This window comes from Choloepus didactylus, chromosome 1 (assembly GCF_015220235.1).
Source record: "Choloepus didactylus isolate mChoDid1 chromosome 1, mChoDid1.pri, whole genome shotgun sequence".
NCBI lineage: Eukaryota > Metazoa > Chordata > Mammalia > Pilosa > Megalonychidae > Choloepus > Choloepus didactylus.
The window spans coordinates 16,876,281-16,891,901 of record NC_051307.1 but is presented as its reverse complement, the minus strand read 5'-3'; the positions used below and the strand labels follow the sequence as shown (position 1 = coordinate 16,891,901).

Here is a 15,621-nt window from a genome sequence, read left to right as displayed (position 1 = left end):
GCATTCACAAAAAAAAAAAAAAAAAAAAAAAAAAAAAAAGTGTCCATTTCTCCAGCTTCTCCAAAGGCAGGAAGGTACCACTGCCTTCAGAGAATAGAGCTGGGCCTCCACTCAATGCCCCCTGTACTGGATGATTCCAGTGAAGGCCAGAACGTTTGCAGGAGATTTTCTCATCCATTTAAAGTCTGAGATTCTAAGATTCCAAATTCCAACTTTTCAGGTCATGCCAAACAGTTTTCCAAAGCCTGGGCTCCTAAGAAAAACCCAGTGATACCAGTAGTTCTCCGCTTTGGCTGCATATTGTAATCACCTGGGGAGCTTGTAAACCAGTGTACACTCGGGAGCAATTTAGTGAGAATCTCTGGAGTGGGATATGCAGGCATCAGTATTTTTTAAAGCTCTCCATCGAACTGCTCCAGAGGCCATTTTATAGCACAAAATCTAGTGTGTCAGTATTTGTTCAAATGCACTGCTGTACAATTATATGATGGGGATCTCTTTGAACGGAGGGGCCGCCTTTTCATACTTCCCTGCTCCTATTGCCTAGTGCAGCTCTAGGCACAAAGCCTTTCCAATAAATACCTGTGCACGTAAAGACTTACTTCTCTTACACACTTCCTCTGGAGGAACATGAGAGGATAGCCTCCCTAAATCAATGTTTGGTGCACAAAGCTGAAAGCCAGGGCTGGCATTTTGTGTAGGGCGAAAGAGGAGCTAAAGCCAAGCCTGTTCCATGGCGCAATTTTTAAACACAGATGAAGGCAACTAACATTAATATCCCCTTTCCTTCATTAGTGCACACAAAAGGGAAGGAAATGGGGAGTTACTGCTTAATGGGTATGGAGTTTCTGTTTGGGGAAATGAGGAAAAAGCTATGGAAATGGTCACGTATCATTGTGACTATACTTGATGCCACTGAATTATACACTAAAAAAAAAATGGATACAATGGTAAAGTTTAAGTTATATACATTTTACCACACACACACAAAAAAGGAAAAGTGGGGGGTGGGGGGGTGGGGGATGGACAGAAACCTAGAATGAAGAGAGTACAGAGACATGGAAAATCAGAGCCTAAAAAAGATACAGTATCGTGGGATTGAGAAAGACTTCTTGGACCAAAAGGGGGAAGAGAAATGAAACAAAATAAAGTTTCAGTGACTGAGAGATTTCAAATAGAGATGGGAGGTCTGGAGGTTATTCTTATGCATTATATAGATATCCCTTTTTAGTTTTTAGTGTATTGAAATAGCTAGAAGGAGATGAACTGTAACCCAGTACCCTTGATTCTTGAAGACGATTGTATAACTGTATAGCTTACACTGTGTGACCATGTGATTGTGAAAACCTTGTGGCTCCCACTCCCTTTAGCCAGTGTATGAACATACGAGCAGAAAAACGGGGACAAAAATTAAATGAATAATAGGGGGGTATGGGATGTTTGGGGTGTTCTTTTTTACTTTAATTTTTATTCTTTTTGTGTGTAGGAATGAAAATATTCAAAAATTGACTGTGGTGATGAATGTACAATATATGATGATACTGTGAACAACTGATTGTACACTGTGGATGACTATGGTTTGTGAATACATCCCAATAAACTCGAATAAAAAAGGACACTGTTGGGCCATAAAAAATTCAAATATAGAATATAAGCTTTATATCAATGTTAAATTTCTTGAATTTGATAACTGCACTTAGGTGATTACATAAGTGAATATCCCTGTTCACAGAAAATATACATGGTAGTATTCTGTGTGCAAGCAGTGTGAGATGTACAACCTGCTCTTGAATGTTCAGAAAACAGACAGATTATAGAAAGAACAATACAGCATAGGTGGCAAAATGTTAAAATTGGCAGATTAGGGTATCTGGGGATGGGGAATTACAATGAAGTTCTCTCTGTATGGGTTTGCATCTTTCACAATGGTCTTGTAAGTTTGAAACTATTTCAAAATTAAAAGTTAAAGAAAAGGATGCAGTAGCAGTGGTTATCACAGGAGTAGAGCCAAATCTGCATAATTATTACTTCAAGTCTTTTCCAATTTTCACAGCTTATTTGTCGCTAGCACTAACCTTGATTTCATACACCAGAAAGCACCAATCTCCTGCGGGTGGCACTGCTCAATATTCTCTATGTACATACTTTACCTGAGTTGACTGACTGGAAAAACTCACCAATATGGGCTGAATTGTATGGTATGTGACTTATACTCAATAAAGTTGTTAGAAGAGAAAGAATGCTTTTAATCAAAGCTTGTTTTAGTAGAAATAAGCTAAACAGCTTTATTTAGTTACTAATTCAAAGTCATTCTCAAATATTCAGTCAGATATGGTTCTGTCTTAAGAACGAAAAAAAGGAACCAATGCATCCATTTTAACAAAAATGTTCACACGTCCTTTAGATAATTCAACAACACCTGGAATAGGCAATTGCATTATAACATGGTTATGATGCAAAGGAAAGAAACTCTCACCGAAATGAAAATCCCATGGACAGACAGTACTGACAACTGCCCCCATCTTCTCCCAGACTCCCCTCTGTTACTTTGACTTGGCACCAGCAACGGAACCTAACAGAGTAAATGAATACCCGGTATCTTTGCTTACACAAAGTTGAAACGTCCCAACTGTAAACACAGCCGTGTGTCCCTCACACACAAATTAACATCAGAGCTACTACTCATGATAAATACACCCACCATCTCAGTCCACTCAGGTATAGAAAACCTTTCTGCAGTTTTACCATTCAGACCAGCTGTCCAGATGCAATTCGGTGTCTCCATAAACTGTACCAAGGATGTCCCACGATTTAACAAAAAGGGGTTCTGACGCATTTCAAAGGCAGGAAATTTCTTAGTTACTTCTGTTCCCCTTTTTGCCTCCAAGTCACACCACGCCACTCTCGGCTACGTGTCGGCATAATAGAATGGAAGGCCTGGGTTTTCATTCCCTCAGCTACACATAAATACTCTTGAGATTTCCATTTTTTAGAGGGTGAGTAAGGTTCCTGATTTGGCCTGTGTAAAGTTCACCACCTCTAAGGTTCAGCGTCCTTAGTTTTAAACAGGCCCTTAGGCAAAGCTTAGGTTAGTGGGGTGTGGGCTGGAGCTTTAAAGCTTTCAACCTAGCTATACACTGCTCGACCCCATCCCCAAACAACCCAAGTTACTCACCTTTCTCCAGCACCACCCTCCTGAGCAAAGCCCTGGAGTTTTTTTGGAAGTGCCTGTGGTATCCCAGGGGACACCCTTGGGTCCTCTCCTGACAGCACAGAGCCTCAGGCATCCCTTCTTTATTAAACACATTCCTAAGCCCAGGGTTGATTTAGCCAGGTGGTCTCTGAGGTCGAACAGGGGGCAAAGTATCAACTCTTAGATTTACCACAAGGAGCTGAGTCCAAATGGACAGAAACGCTTTCACGGGCAATAACATGTCATTTAAATAAAAACTAACAAATACCTCAGGATTCCAGGTTTTGATGGGTGTAAATGCCAAAGGGTGTTATTTACTGAGCTCTTAAAATTTTTGTATGAAAATCATTAACTTAAGGGGATGCTGTCAAGTTTGAAAATTGTTTTATTAAATTATAACCTAGAAAAAAGATCCTTTGAAGGAAGAATGGAGTGCAAGGCTTGTTTAGGATACCACTAATCTGCAGATTTTACATATTGTTGTCCAAGCTAATTCCACCTCCCCTTTACGACAGTCAAACTTCATAACGAAATCCACGAGGACCTTCTGCACGTAGCTCAGCCAAGCACAGATGTAGGAGGGGCTGAGTGCAGCGACCTCCCACTGCATCATTGAGTATTAGGTGACGTTCCGGTCATTCACCCACCAAACGCTGTAGCCAGAAGTGCCCAGAAAGGCAGCCGTGGTGGAAAGTTTTCAACACACTCCTGATAGCCAAGTTTCATGGGGCTGGGGCAAGTAGCTAAGGACTCCTGCAAGGAAGAGGACAGCCAAGACTTCTTCACTGGGAGAAGCAGGAACCACTCCCCACTTGAGGACTGCCATCAGTCACCCTGGAAACCAGAAAGCATTCAAGGGCATTTTAGAGCTGGCAGTTTGAAATCGCTAAAGGGTTGCAAAACTGTTATGCTGTCAGGACTAAGAATTATCCAGCTAGAGGAGAAAGAAGAGGACAACTGCAGGAGGAAATGGCCACTTAGACTGAGACCAGCATAAAGTGCAATGTTTCAAACATCCCTTTCTTCCTGTGGAAGATGAAAAGAAAGCACAAAGAAGGGGGAGGGGGAATAGACTTTTAAATACAGGCTAGCAACTCAAGCTACCCAGCTGTTTAAGGTCTTCCTGTTATGCAACCACTAAAGGCAATTCTATCTCTAGCAGGGCTCAGAGTTCTAAAACTATCCTTTGAATCGGACCGATTTTAACACATCCCACAGATAAAATGGGTCGGAGTGACCTAAATTCTTATACACTTTTATTTAAGCTTATTTGGAGAGAAATAGCAAAGCAATGTACTACATAACTTCAGAGACCGTTATATACAAAGATTGTCCCCAGAGGTCTCCATCACCTTCTCACTGTCTTTGAAGAAACTTCCAAGGACAAAGGCATATTTGGGAAAATCACACACACTCACTGTCAAAGTACAAGTTTCATTAAAGGATACGAAATCTAATGGTTCACAGACTGTGGTATCAATTCTTAAAGAGTTACTTTGATTTTGTTAAATTATTTCCTGCCATTAACCCACAGAATTTTCTCACCAGGGAGTCAACAGTTACTATAGGAACTTACCTGTTCAATCAATACAGACGTTAAGCTGTTAACACATCCCCTCAGCCTACACTTCAAAATTCACCTCCTCAAGAAAGCAGAAATAAGGTCAAAAAGACTTCAAACTTGGTGGGAGGAGGCAAGATGACCACACTCCTTCAGGAACTGCCAGCTGAACACTCAGACTAGCCAGTAGGGGTGGGCACGGGGGAAGACTTGCTAGGCATAAAACACACAACACTCAAAATCCCAATAATCACAAAAAAGGGGGAAAATTCAAATGTCAGCAAAAGCCTGCAGATCACATCTTTCTGCCATTTAAGAATGAAAGGATAAATATAAAGACCCTAGGCTAATTCAACTCCACACCAACTACTGAAGCCCCCTCCCAGAATGCTACAATGTATCTTCTTTGTCAACAAGGGGGTAGAGAGGGCAAAGGGATTAATTATGGGGAAATAGGTCAAGCATGATCACCGTCTTTTAGATTTGAAAAAAAAAAAAAAACGGCCAATGTGCTCACCAGATGCAGTGTATGGTAGACAGAACCACCGGACTTAATGTTTTCCATCCTGGGCTTGCGTTTCATTTTCCACAGGGCAGACATCGTCAGGGATCTATTCTCACGGTGATTCTACCACCTGACATGTTCCGCACAGAAATGGAAATTTCTGAAAATACTCCGAGAGCAGCAAAAAAAAAAAAAAAAAAAAAAAAAAAAAAAAAAAGCCTTCCGGCTCCGCAGAGAGCGCATCCTCTCCCAGGGCTATCCCACGCCGGCCTCTGCGCCTGCATCTCGGTGCCCGCAGGACGGCGACCGCCCGCCCCGCTCCGTGCAGCGCCTGCTCCCACCGGAGCCCTCCGGGAGGGCGTCAAAGGCTCGGCCGGGGACGAGGACCCAGGCTGTGATTTCACCTGGCTAAACAACAAAAGTTCCAGCCGGGGAGAGCCAAAACAGGAAAGAAAACAAAGCGGAGAACACCCGCCGCGGGACGCGAGCGGCTCGACCCCGCCGGGCCCGCACCAGCTGATTGGCCGCATCCCGCGCAGCGCAGGGGCCTCGAACCCAGGCCGCCCGGGGCCGCCCGGCTGCCGCAACTTTGAAGACACCGCTCACCGAGCCCGGAGCCCGCGCCCAGAAAGCAACGTGCACTTTAGCAGTTCATATTTTCACATTTTCCGCTAATGCTTGGTTACAAAAGCAGACGTTTCGGAGACAATGGCACTCTGGATTACAAAAGAAAACAGAAGAAGCCTTCCAGAATGGAAATGTTCTGAAAATTATTCCAACACCTCTGCCAACTGGAAAACATTATCGCAGTTTCCTGGGGGTCTGGAATGCAGGATGCAACTGCCCTGAGCTAAAGAGCATTCACTTCCAGAGAAAAGAGTCAGAAGCAAAGGAACCCTGTAGCCAGTGGTGGAGCGGCTCTTTGAGGTCGTCACCTACAGCCACAGAAGGAAGGAGGCAGGCGGCTGACAAAGAAAGGCTGCTAGACTGCCCACCCTGTGGATGTGACATTCCAGGGCCACCTCCACAAGCTCGCAATTATTTACTAGCTCAAACCCAAGAGACCATGCATGGCAAAAACTGCTACTGAAAAAAACAAAACTCCCAAATCAGTGCAAAATAGTTTCTGTTTATCTTCCCAGTATTTTGTAAATAACTCATTTATAGAAAGAAGAAACAAAAAAAATATATATTAAATAACCTCATTTATTCAGCTGGAATGAACAAAGTTTGGCCTTTTTTGTTTGTTTGTTTCGGAATTTTTGTTTGTTTGTTTGTACATTTCTACACTCAGCCTGGTACTTTCAGACAGGCTAAATCATCCATCCATGTGTAAACTGCTAACAACTTAAAAATTAATTCTCTGTATTTTACATATTTAATGCATATTTCTGTAAACCTACAACTTCTCTAACAGAAAATAATTAATAACTAAAATATGGTCAACCTGAATCAAGAAACTTAAGGTGTTTGCTTGCTGTTACTTGAAAACAAAAACCTTCAGAAACTGAAGCATTAGGGAAATTTCTAAGCAGCTAATGAACATATCACTAATTCTCTTACAGCACCACTAATTAACTTTTTGAAGCCTGGAATTTTTAATACCAGGCCTTAACTATCTGGCCTAAAGGGAGCTTAGTGTAGTGTCAGCAATATAAGTCCCAGAGACCAACTGCCTGCGTTAAACATCCTGGTTTTGCCAACAGGCAGCTGTGTGACCTTCTCTGTCCCACAGTCCTCATCTGTAAAAGATTGAAAATAATAATATCTTTCTTAGGGATGTTTTGAGGATGCAATGAGTTAACACGGAACAGCCCAATATACAGCAAACACTAAACAAGAGTTAGTGCCCATCATTAACACACAGAAAGACCCCAGAGTCCCAGAACCCTCTGCTCAATTTAAATATCCTAAGTGAGAAATTTAATTCGTTAAAATCCATTTTAGTTACATAGTGTGAATTCATGATAAAGTATTTCAAACATAGAAGGTGAAACCTGTATCAAATCCAAACTGAATCACTCAAACATCTCCAGGTACAGAATTATGCAGTGTTCCCAAAGTCCAACCTGGCAGCCTTTAGATCGAATACAGTCCACTGCATGATCTTTAAAAATACTCAGATCTTCACACAACCTGGTGGTCAATAATTTGGGAGGAAACTCTTTCTCCTTTTAGAAAGGCCACCACGCATTTCTTCAGGGAAATCAAGAACAGCATCATTTGTTCCTACATTTGACCCTCTCTGTTCCAGGCCTGCTGAGTTTCAAGGCTTTCCCTGTTCTTTGGAGAAGGAAAAATGAAGGCAGAGAAACACACAGAATCAGTCAACAAAGCCTTGGGCCTCTTCCTTCCTCTCCACTGTACTAACCTAATATCATACAGGAATCTGTGTAGGCCCTCATAATTCACTAAATTCAAAACGGAAACAATCGCTCTCAAAATCAACAAGGTGATGAGAACATTGGGCTATTACAGTGAGGTAAAAATGACCCAAGTTACAAAATATTTTGGAAATAAATGTATTGGATTGAGGAAAAATAGTTGTTTTCCTAAATCAAACTAGAAATTGAGAAATAATATTTTTAGCTTCTATAAGAGAAAAACTTAATAAATACACCTCAAAATCTTTGACCAGTACAGAGGTATCTGTTTCTCTTGAAGGTGACTGACCTCTACTTAAAACCTCCAAAAAAGTAGGTAAAAGTCATGTTAAGGACCACATAAATAAAAAGTAACTTTAAGTAGGTTTTTCTTTGGTTTGGGTTTTTTTGGCTTTAACCCAACAACATTAAGCCTTTTGTCAATAAATATTAACATTATTTTCAATATTATATTCAAATACTAAATTTTGAACTGTGCCCCACTTAAGATTCTAGAATGACAATCATACAGTCGTGAAATAGTAACACATATGGGTAAAAGAGATATTGAAAGCCACTCAAACATATGCACCCAAGAAATTACCTTAAACACGCAGAGAAACAAGGAAGCACGTAGAAATACAGGCATTTAAAATAAAAATCGTTCTATTTGAGTAGGATATTTCTATAATCAGTGTAGTTTCTCATAGTTATGTCATTTGACCCATCCAATAATCTAATCACATGGGCAAGAGAAGAATCACCCAGACTTTGCAGATGAGAAAACAGAAGTATAATTTTAATTATGTGCTTTACCCAAGGTTAAATGACTGGTAAGTATAGGGACAAAAGAATGAACGAGAGATAGGAAGAAGGATCAATGTAAATACATCAACATTTTTAAGAAGATGAATGAATACAGAAGACAATCACACACAATTGCTTTTTTGGGGAGAGGAGAAGTCTTTTTAAACATAGGTAACAAATGTGCTGTTTTTGAATCTGTGATGTAAAAAAGGCTCTTGATCCTTGGGGTTCCCCAAGAAGCAGAATAAAAGCACGACAGATTATGGGAAACAATTTCAGTATCTTGCACCAAAGATTCAGAATAAGAAACTTCTCACCTTCTCATCGTCTATTAGATTGAGATTGTTTCTTTCCCCTTAATGTAAAAGATGCTGACCTTTAACAAGAGCCAAACAGGAATTGTTCAAAAGGAGTTCATTACTGACACCATAAATAGCAAGAAAGTATAAATGACTCAATTGCACAAATGTTGGAAGTGGATTCATCACATTCAAATGAAGGTGTAAGCAGGAAATAAGATGGAATTATGGCACTGACATGGAACTCCAGCAGCAGCAGAAATTAAAGAAAAAGAACTTCGGTTCATCAAGAGTGATTTCAGTCATATATCCTCACAGAGAGGGTTGTTATGCAGGCAGTAACTTGGGTTTCATATCACACCATTTAGCAACAGCTCCAAAGCAGAACCACTTGGTTCCTTGGAGAGGCCTTCTAACCAGAGACAGCTGCAAAGGCGATGTGTCAGCCGTGATTCTTCAGTTGGTCAGGGCTATGTAATGTGAAAATGAAAATCTCTCACCTTGCTGCTGTGGTCAGCCTCATCGGAGGACTCCAAGTCCAGTCCTTCGGCCTCCTCTGGAGCAGTCTCGGCACTACTGCTCTGCTCGCTGCAGAGGCTGTGACCTGCCCAATGAAATCAGGAGAAAACCTGGGTCAATTCATACAGCAACTGTTAAAAGCCAAACCTGTGCAAGGAGTGAGGGGGAGGAGTCTGGGGTCTGGGCCAGTGACGTGCATGTATATTATTAGGGTCTCCAAGTGCTTGCTCCATGACCTCAGCTGGATATATGTTAGTTTCAGTTGTTCTCTTACTACAATTGTTAACAATAGCTATCATTCTATCATAAATACTGGGCTTAAAATAATTGAAGAAATCATTCTGAGAAGTATCACTACAAATAAATAAATAAATGAATGTCCCAAATTCATTATCTGTAAAACCCTACTATGTCTTTTTTTGGGGGGGCGGGGGAGCAAATCTGGCAAACTACAAACATCCACTCTTGCCACCAGAATTGAAATAAAAGGCATGGGCAACTTCCTTCCTTCCCTATTAATTGAGTACCTGCTATAGTACTTCCCTACACAGGGGAAGAGAATATTCGAATCACCTCCCTCTGTAGTAGTTCTCAAAGTTTAAAGGGCATCTGCATCTCCCAGGGATCATGGTTAAAAGGAGATTCTGGTTCAAACAGGTATAGGTTTGGGCCTAAGATTCCACATTTCTTAAAAGCTCCAAGGTGATACCATTACTGCTGGCCCCAGGTCCACACTTCGAGTAGCAAGGCTGGAGGATAGTTAAAAACCTTTTCCAGCTGATTCTGATATGCCCCTGGTTTGAATACCAGTGTCTTAGAATATGGCAGGCACTGGATCAAGGGCTATAACACTATCACTAAACCAGGTGAGAGGGAGAAGGAGGGGTGCTGGGGAAGGAGAAAGAGAAGGAGGTAGGGGAAGAGGGTAGGAGAGAAACAGGCATGGAAAGTGCCTCTTTCTGGCTCTAAGGATGAAAGGCTCAGCTTGCAAAAGAGACTGAATTGCTCCAATGCCACCATCTCAGCCACAAGCTGCTTGGCATCACTTTCTAATTCAAATTCTAAGTTGGCCAGAAAACTAAGGGAGGAAACTCACCTCTGAGCAAACCTTGCACCCAGGCTGCCTCCTGCTGTCCCTCTCCCCTTCTCTGGACTAAAACACCCACTGAGTGAGTGTGCCTTGCTTGGCCTGGACATTTCAGTCTGTTTTGCTCTCTCTCCCTGTGGCTCGTGGATTTTCTCACATTTGTCTTAATGACTTGCTCACTCTATAATACGGTGGTAGCAGTCAAAGGAAGAGGCTCAGTTACACTGGAGGACATTGACTACGTCACATTGTCACCTCCATTGGAAAAAAAAAAATGATTGAATAATTACTATATGGAGTCAATGACCTAAGTACTGGGACCAAAAAAAAAGGACAAGAGTTGATCCTGAAGTGGAGGAGCTGACAAACTCATTTAGCATCAAGCTGTCCGATCCCAGGAACCACAGCTTGCTCAGCATTGCATACAGAGCCCTCTGCAGACTGGAGGCCTCTCAGAGTTGCACAGTTCACAGCCCATGCAGGCAAACATTGTGACCCTGCAGATGTCCCCTGCTTAATTAACACGATGCCTAGAATATAGCTGATGTTCCCAAAATAGTGGAAAAATGAACAAAAGGATCACTGCTTCTAACGATACAATGGGCTAGGTGACCTAAAACACAAACTCTACCTCTATGACACACCTAGAAAAGCTAAGTGAAATACAACAAATATACTTTTTAAATATAAAGCTGAGGTCTAAGAAATCCCCATGGCCCAAAGTAAAGTTAAAGGGATCTGGCAAGGGCCAACGCCATAGATACCCTAAGCATATCCATGAATCCCTAACTCCTAGGGCAGTGTTTCCCAAAGGGGTGAGAACCAATGTACTACGAGGGAGATAACTGTTTTGGGGTAGAAATGTGCATTTGGCAGGTACTCTTATCACTACCCTCTCTGGATGCTAAGCTCTAAATACCTTTAGCACTCCCCAGTCACCATGACAACCAAAAAAGCACCCACATGCTTCCACTACAGCTTGGCAACCATGGCCCTAGAGCCATTAGTTTTTACTGTAAAGCCACACAAGACAGAAAGCAGGCACTGGGTCTGTACAAATCAAGGAAGAGGAAATGTGTCCACCACATTCACAGAGTTCCTTGAAAGGCTGTACCCTCAGTTGCAAAAGAAGTGAAAGGCTAAAAAAGTAGCCACAGTCCAAAAAATAATAATAAAGGAAGCTTGTCTAATTCTGCATGTACTCTGGGTTAGGAGTGGACAGGAGCAAGGAGGGTTTCTTCCCAGTGATTATAAGCCAAGGGCTGGCCTCATGGATGTTTGGGGTTCAAACTGGCATCATGTACATCATCCAGGAAACCCCAAGACGAAAAATTGTCTTCAAGTCATTCTGGATTGGTAGCTAGGGGCACCTGGCAGAAACAAAAAACAAACCTATCCACTCTGAAAGGATTCATCCTTCCTGATGGTACCACATAATGCCCAGAGATAAAGCATGGACAGTAAAAATCCAAAATTATAAAACACAGGAAGAAACACGTCACCATGAGTGAGAAGCAGCAAAAAGCACAAGCAGCACAATCAGCCACCCAAGGAATTTGAAACTGCAATTACCAGATACAGAATGGCAAGGAAGCATGCACAGACTATAAAAACATAAAAGAATGTGGAAAGACCACTTTCAAAAAAGACCAGGTGAATTCATCGAGTTCCTAGAAAATGAGAACTACAACCACTGAAATTAAGCACCCAATAGATAGGAATAAAAGGTTCAACTCACAACATTCACAAAAATCATTGCCAGGTAAGTATAAATCAGAATGTGAAAAGTCAAAACTGTATATCTTGTAGAAGAAAATGCAGAAGATGATCTTTGTAATCTTAGGGGAAAGAAGGATTTCTTAAATAAGAACCATTTAAGATTGAAATCACATTTTACTACAATTAAAAACTTTTGTTCACCAAAAAGCACTGTAAAAGCAAAGACAAAACTGAGCAAAGATATCTTCAACACATTTAACTAGCAAAATATTAACATCTAGACTACAAAAATTCTCCTACAGATCAATAACTCTAGATATATTTGACTCGAAAGCCCATATTCTTTCCTAGACCATTAGGCCATGTTCCTACTGTTAACTGAAGATAAAAATTAAGGGAACAGTAGAGAAAGAGAAAGGGTAATAGAGTCTGAGGTGGAAGGTTTGTAGCAATGACCGTGGTGGCTCCTTCCATCGTGCAAGCACACATCTTTGCATCTTCTTCCCCACCCATGACCTTGGACCGGCCTCATGTCTTGCTTTCACCAGTAGAATATGGCAGAAGTAATCCTAGTTGGATTCCAAGCCCGGGCCTCAAGAGGCTTTGCAGTCTCTGGGCTTACCTTCTTGGAACACCCAGCTCACCCTGTGAAGCAGCCCCAAGCTGGCCTTCCCAGGGATAAGAGGCCCCCAGGAGACACAGGCCCAGAGGAGACCCAGCCCCACACAACTGCCCGCCAAACTTGTAAGTGAGGCCGTCTTAAACCACCTGCCCCAATCAAGCCACCAGAGGATGCGGCCACACGAGTGACACCTGGTAAGGACAGTGGAACAGCACCCAGCTGAGACAGCCCAAATGGCTGACCTATGGAACAATGAGGAAAAAAAAGAAAGTTGTTTTGAGGTTGTTTCTTATGGAGCAGTAGATATCTGAGGCTAAAGGGGAATTCAGTAATCAAAGAAAGCAAGAAAGGCAGACGTTGACAGTAGGGTACTCCAAGAAAGCAGGGACTCTCGAGTGGCAGGAACAGGAAATTGAATCAGAAATAGTCATATTCTTGCTCCAACACCTGGAGACCTCTGAATACCTCCCGGCTGATCCAATCGAGGTTTTCTGGGGAAACCCCACATGAACAGATCTGCAGCTCCCTACTCCAGCCTCTTCTCTACAAGAGACCTTTCTCTAGTAGCAGACCCTGAGGGAATGATCTCCTCTCGCCTAGATGTTCCTGCTCCCGTTAACCTACCGACAAACACACAGATTGCTCTGCTAACAATCCGAGAGAAGACGAAGCCAAAGATTAGAAGAGAAACAGCTGAAGAAGTAGCTAGAACAAGAAAACTGCCCAGTCCATCACCACTGGGTCTCCAGCACTTAGCACACAACCTGGCATAGAGGAGGCACCCATACATCTGGGCAGAGCAGACTGACCCTACACAGATAAAGTAAGAGAAGGGAGCTGGCAGACCCAGAAAAAGAGGAAGCACAGAACTGAGCTGGACCCCTCTGCCCGGGACAGGACCTATATGAACTACCTCAAAAGCCGCCAGAGAGAATGTTCATGGTTGTAGACAGGTGAGATCAGTTTTGTGCCTTTTAAATTATTATCACATCATCATAATGTTTTTTTCTGACTCAGAAAACCTTCTCAACCAGCACATCCCATACATCTTTAGCAGAAGAGACAGCAAAGGGCCTCAGTGCAGTACAAACACATTAATGGAAGTTCATCTTTAACTGGCTTGTAGTAGATACATGCATTTGGCTTCATTTAAGCACACTTGGGACTTAAATTTAAAGGAAGAAGGAAAAACTCCTTGCTTTATGACATAAGAACAATGTTCACTCAATAAGCAGATTTTCCACTTTGAACGTTTCCAGAAAGGACCCAGTTATAACACTGATTTTTTAAAGGGCCGGTTAAATCTCTGAAGGAAGGAAATGATTGAGGGAAAGGGGTATGAAAAGTTTGGACACTGCCAAAAGATAAAATCTGACTGAAGTCTGATTGGCTATGATGTTATTTTGCTTTTCAGTCATTTTACTGTTAAAAGAGTATAAGAATTCCATAGAAATATGCATAATGTATGAGATCAGTGACCTCAACCCTCCCCACCAAAACTACAAAACAATTATATACCAAAAACAAACAAACAAAAAAACCCAACAAAAGAAAACCAAAAAAAACAGGAAAGAAAAAAAAAGAATCACTGGGAAAAGATAAATCTAACTATGAAAAAAAAGGGGGGAAGTATTACAACTTTAACTTGGTAGACAAAAATAACTTCTTACCAGTCAAATGTCACAAAACCTCAGCATCTCTGTTTCCTATTGAGAAAAATTTAAAAACCTATAAAAACTGTAGACATGGGCCTTACTGATCCTGTCAGCAATGTCGTGAAAGTTAAATATAAGGTGCATTAAAGTTCTTTGAAGATAATAAAAACCCTATCCAAATGTAAAGAATAGAGAAACAGAGGCTCAATCTCTGAAACAACATTTTTTTCACACCCTCAAGTGTAGCTAGGAAACCAAGCCCAGGCATTCTGATGCCCCCAGCACAGCTCACAGAAGTGCTGTTATGACAACAAGCATCACATGCACTGTTTACAAGGCTCACTTGAATGACAAACAAACAGGGAAGCATGTGTGCCTGCTGTCGGGGAAACTTCGAAAAATCTGAAGAACTGGACCGTATTTGTTTGGTAGGAAGATAAATCTGTGCAGTTCCTCTTTCTTTGCTGCCCCTCCCTGCTGCCTGATTGTCTTCTGCTGGCGATTCTTGCTTCCAGACGATCTCCAAACATCTCCTGAAACACAACCCTACCTTTCACGGGTCCTGGGAAGGAGCGTGCTCTGCCCACGTGGACCCACCAGCTGTCCTGGCTCTAGGCTTAGCAACTCCCCACTGTCTGAATCCAGGCGCATCAGGCTCGCGGGGCTCTCCCGGAAGACAACCTCTCCCCACAAATGCTGATTCAGTCTGCTTCCTGCAGGAGAGACAGCTGCACTGGGCTACAGACGGCAAGCTCAGCCTCTGCATCACACAGGTGTGCCTGAGGCATATATCAAGGGGTCCGACTCTCAAAGCTCAGCATTGGCCCTAATTGTCTGGAACATTCAATGGGTCCGGGATTATCCATGGAAGCTCAGCGTTTTCCAACTCAACTCCAGGGACAAGTGGTTTTAACTAAAAAGCAACTTGTGGCCACTGTGCTCTGGCACTTTTTATTTTCATACTGAGAGCTGGTTACTGAGCAAACAAAGGTGCCTGCTTCACCCCCAACTGGTCAAGGGGAAATCTATGGAAGATAAAGTATAACTGAATTCACCATCAAAGTAAAAGGAATATGAGCCATAAGGACAGAATTTAAAGAGAGAGAGAAACAGATGCTTGCAAGCCTTGAAAAGAACACCATAGATGCCAGCTGAACTATGATAAAATTTGGGGTTCTGCATAAATACTGATTGAAATAGTTTTGTTTCAGTGGTTAATTTTAGTGATCAACGCCTTATGGCAGAACAATTTTATTCACATTTAGGTAAACCATCAATATTCAGAATAAAC

General features: G+C 42.0%; 1 protein-coding gene across 3 annotated transcripts in view; it reads right to left on the bottom strand.

Annotated features, from left to right (window-relative positions):
• TIAM1 (TIAM Rac1 associated GEF 1) overlaps positions 1 to 15,621 on the bottom strand; it is a 204,945-nt gene that overhangs the window by 32,234 nt on the left and 157,090 nt on the right. For all 3 annotated transcript variants that reach the window (XM_037832689.1, XM_037832706.1, XM_037832697.1), the window contains one exon: positions 9,229 to 9,332. In XM_037832689.1, the coding sequence (XP_037688617.1) occupies positions 9,229 to 9,332 (104 nt within the window). The remainder of the gene's footprint in view (positions 1 to 9,228; positions 9,333 to 15,621) is intronic.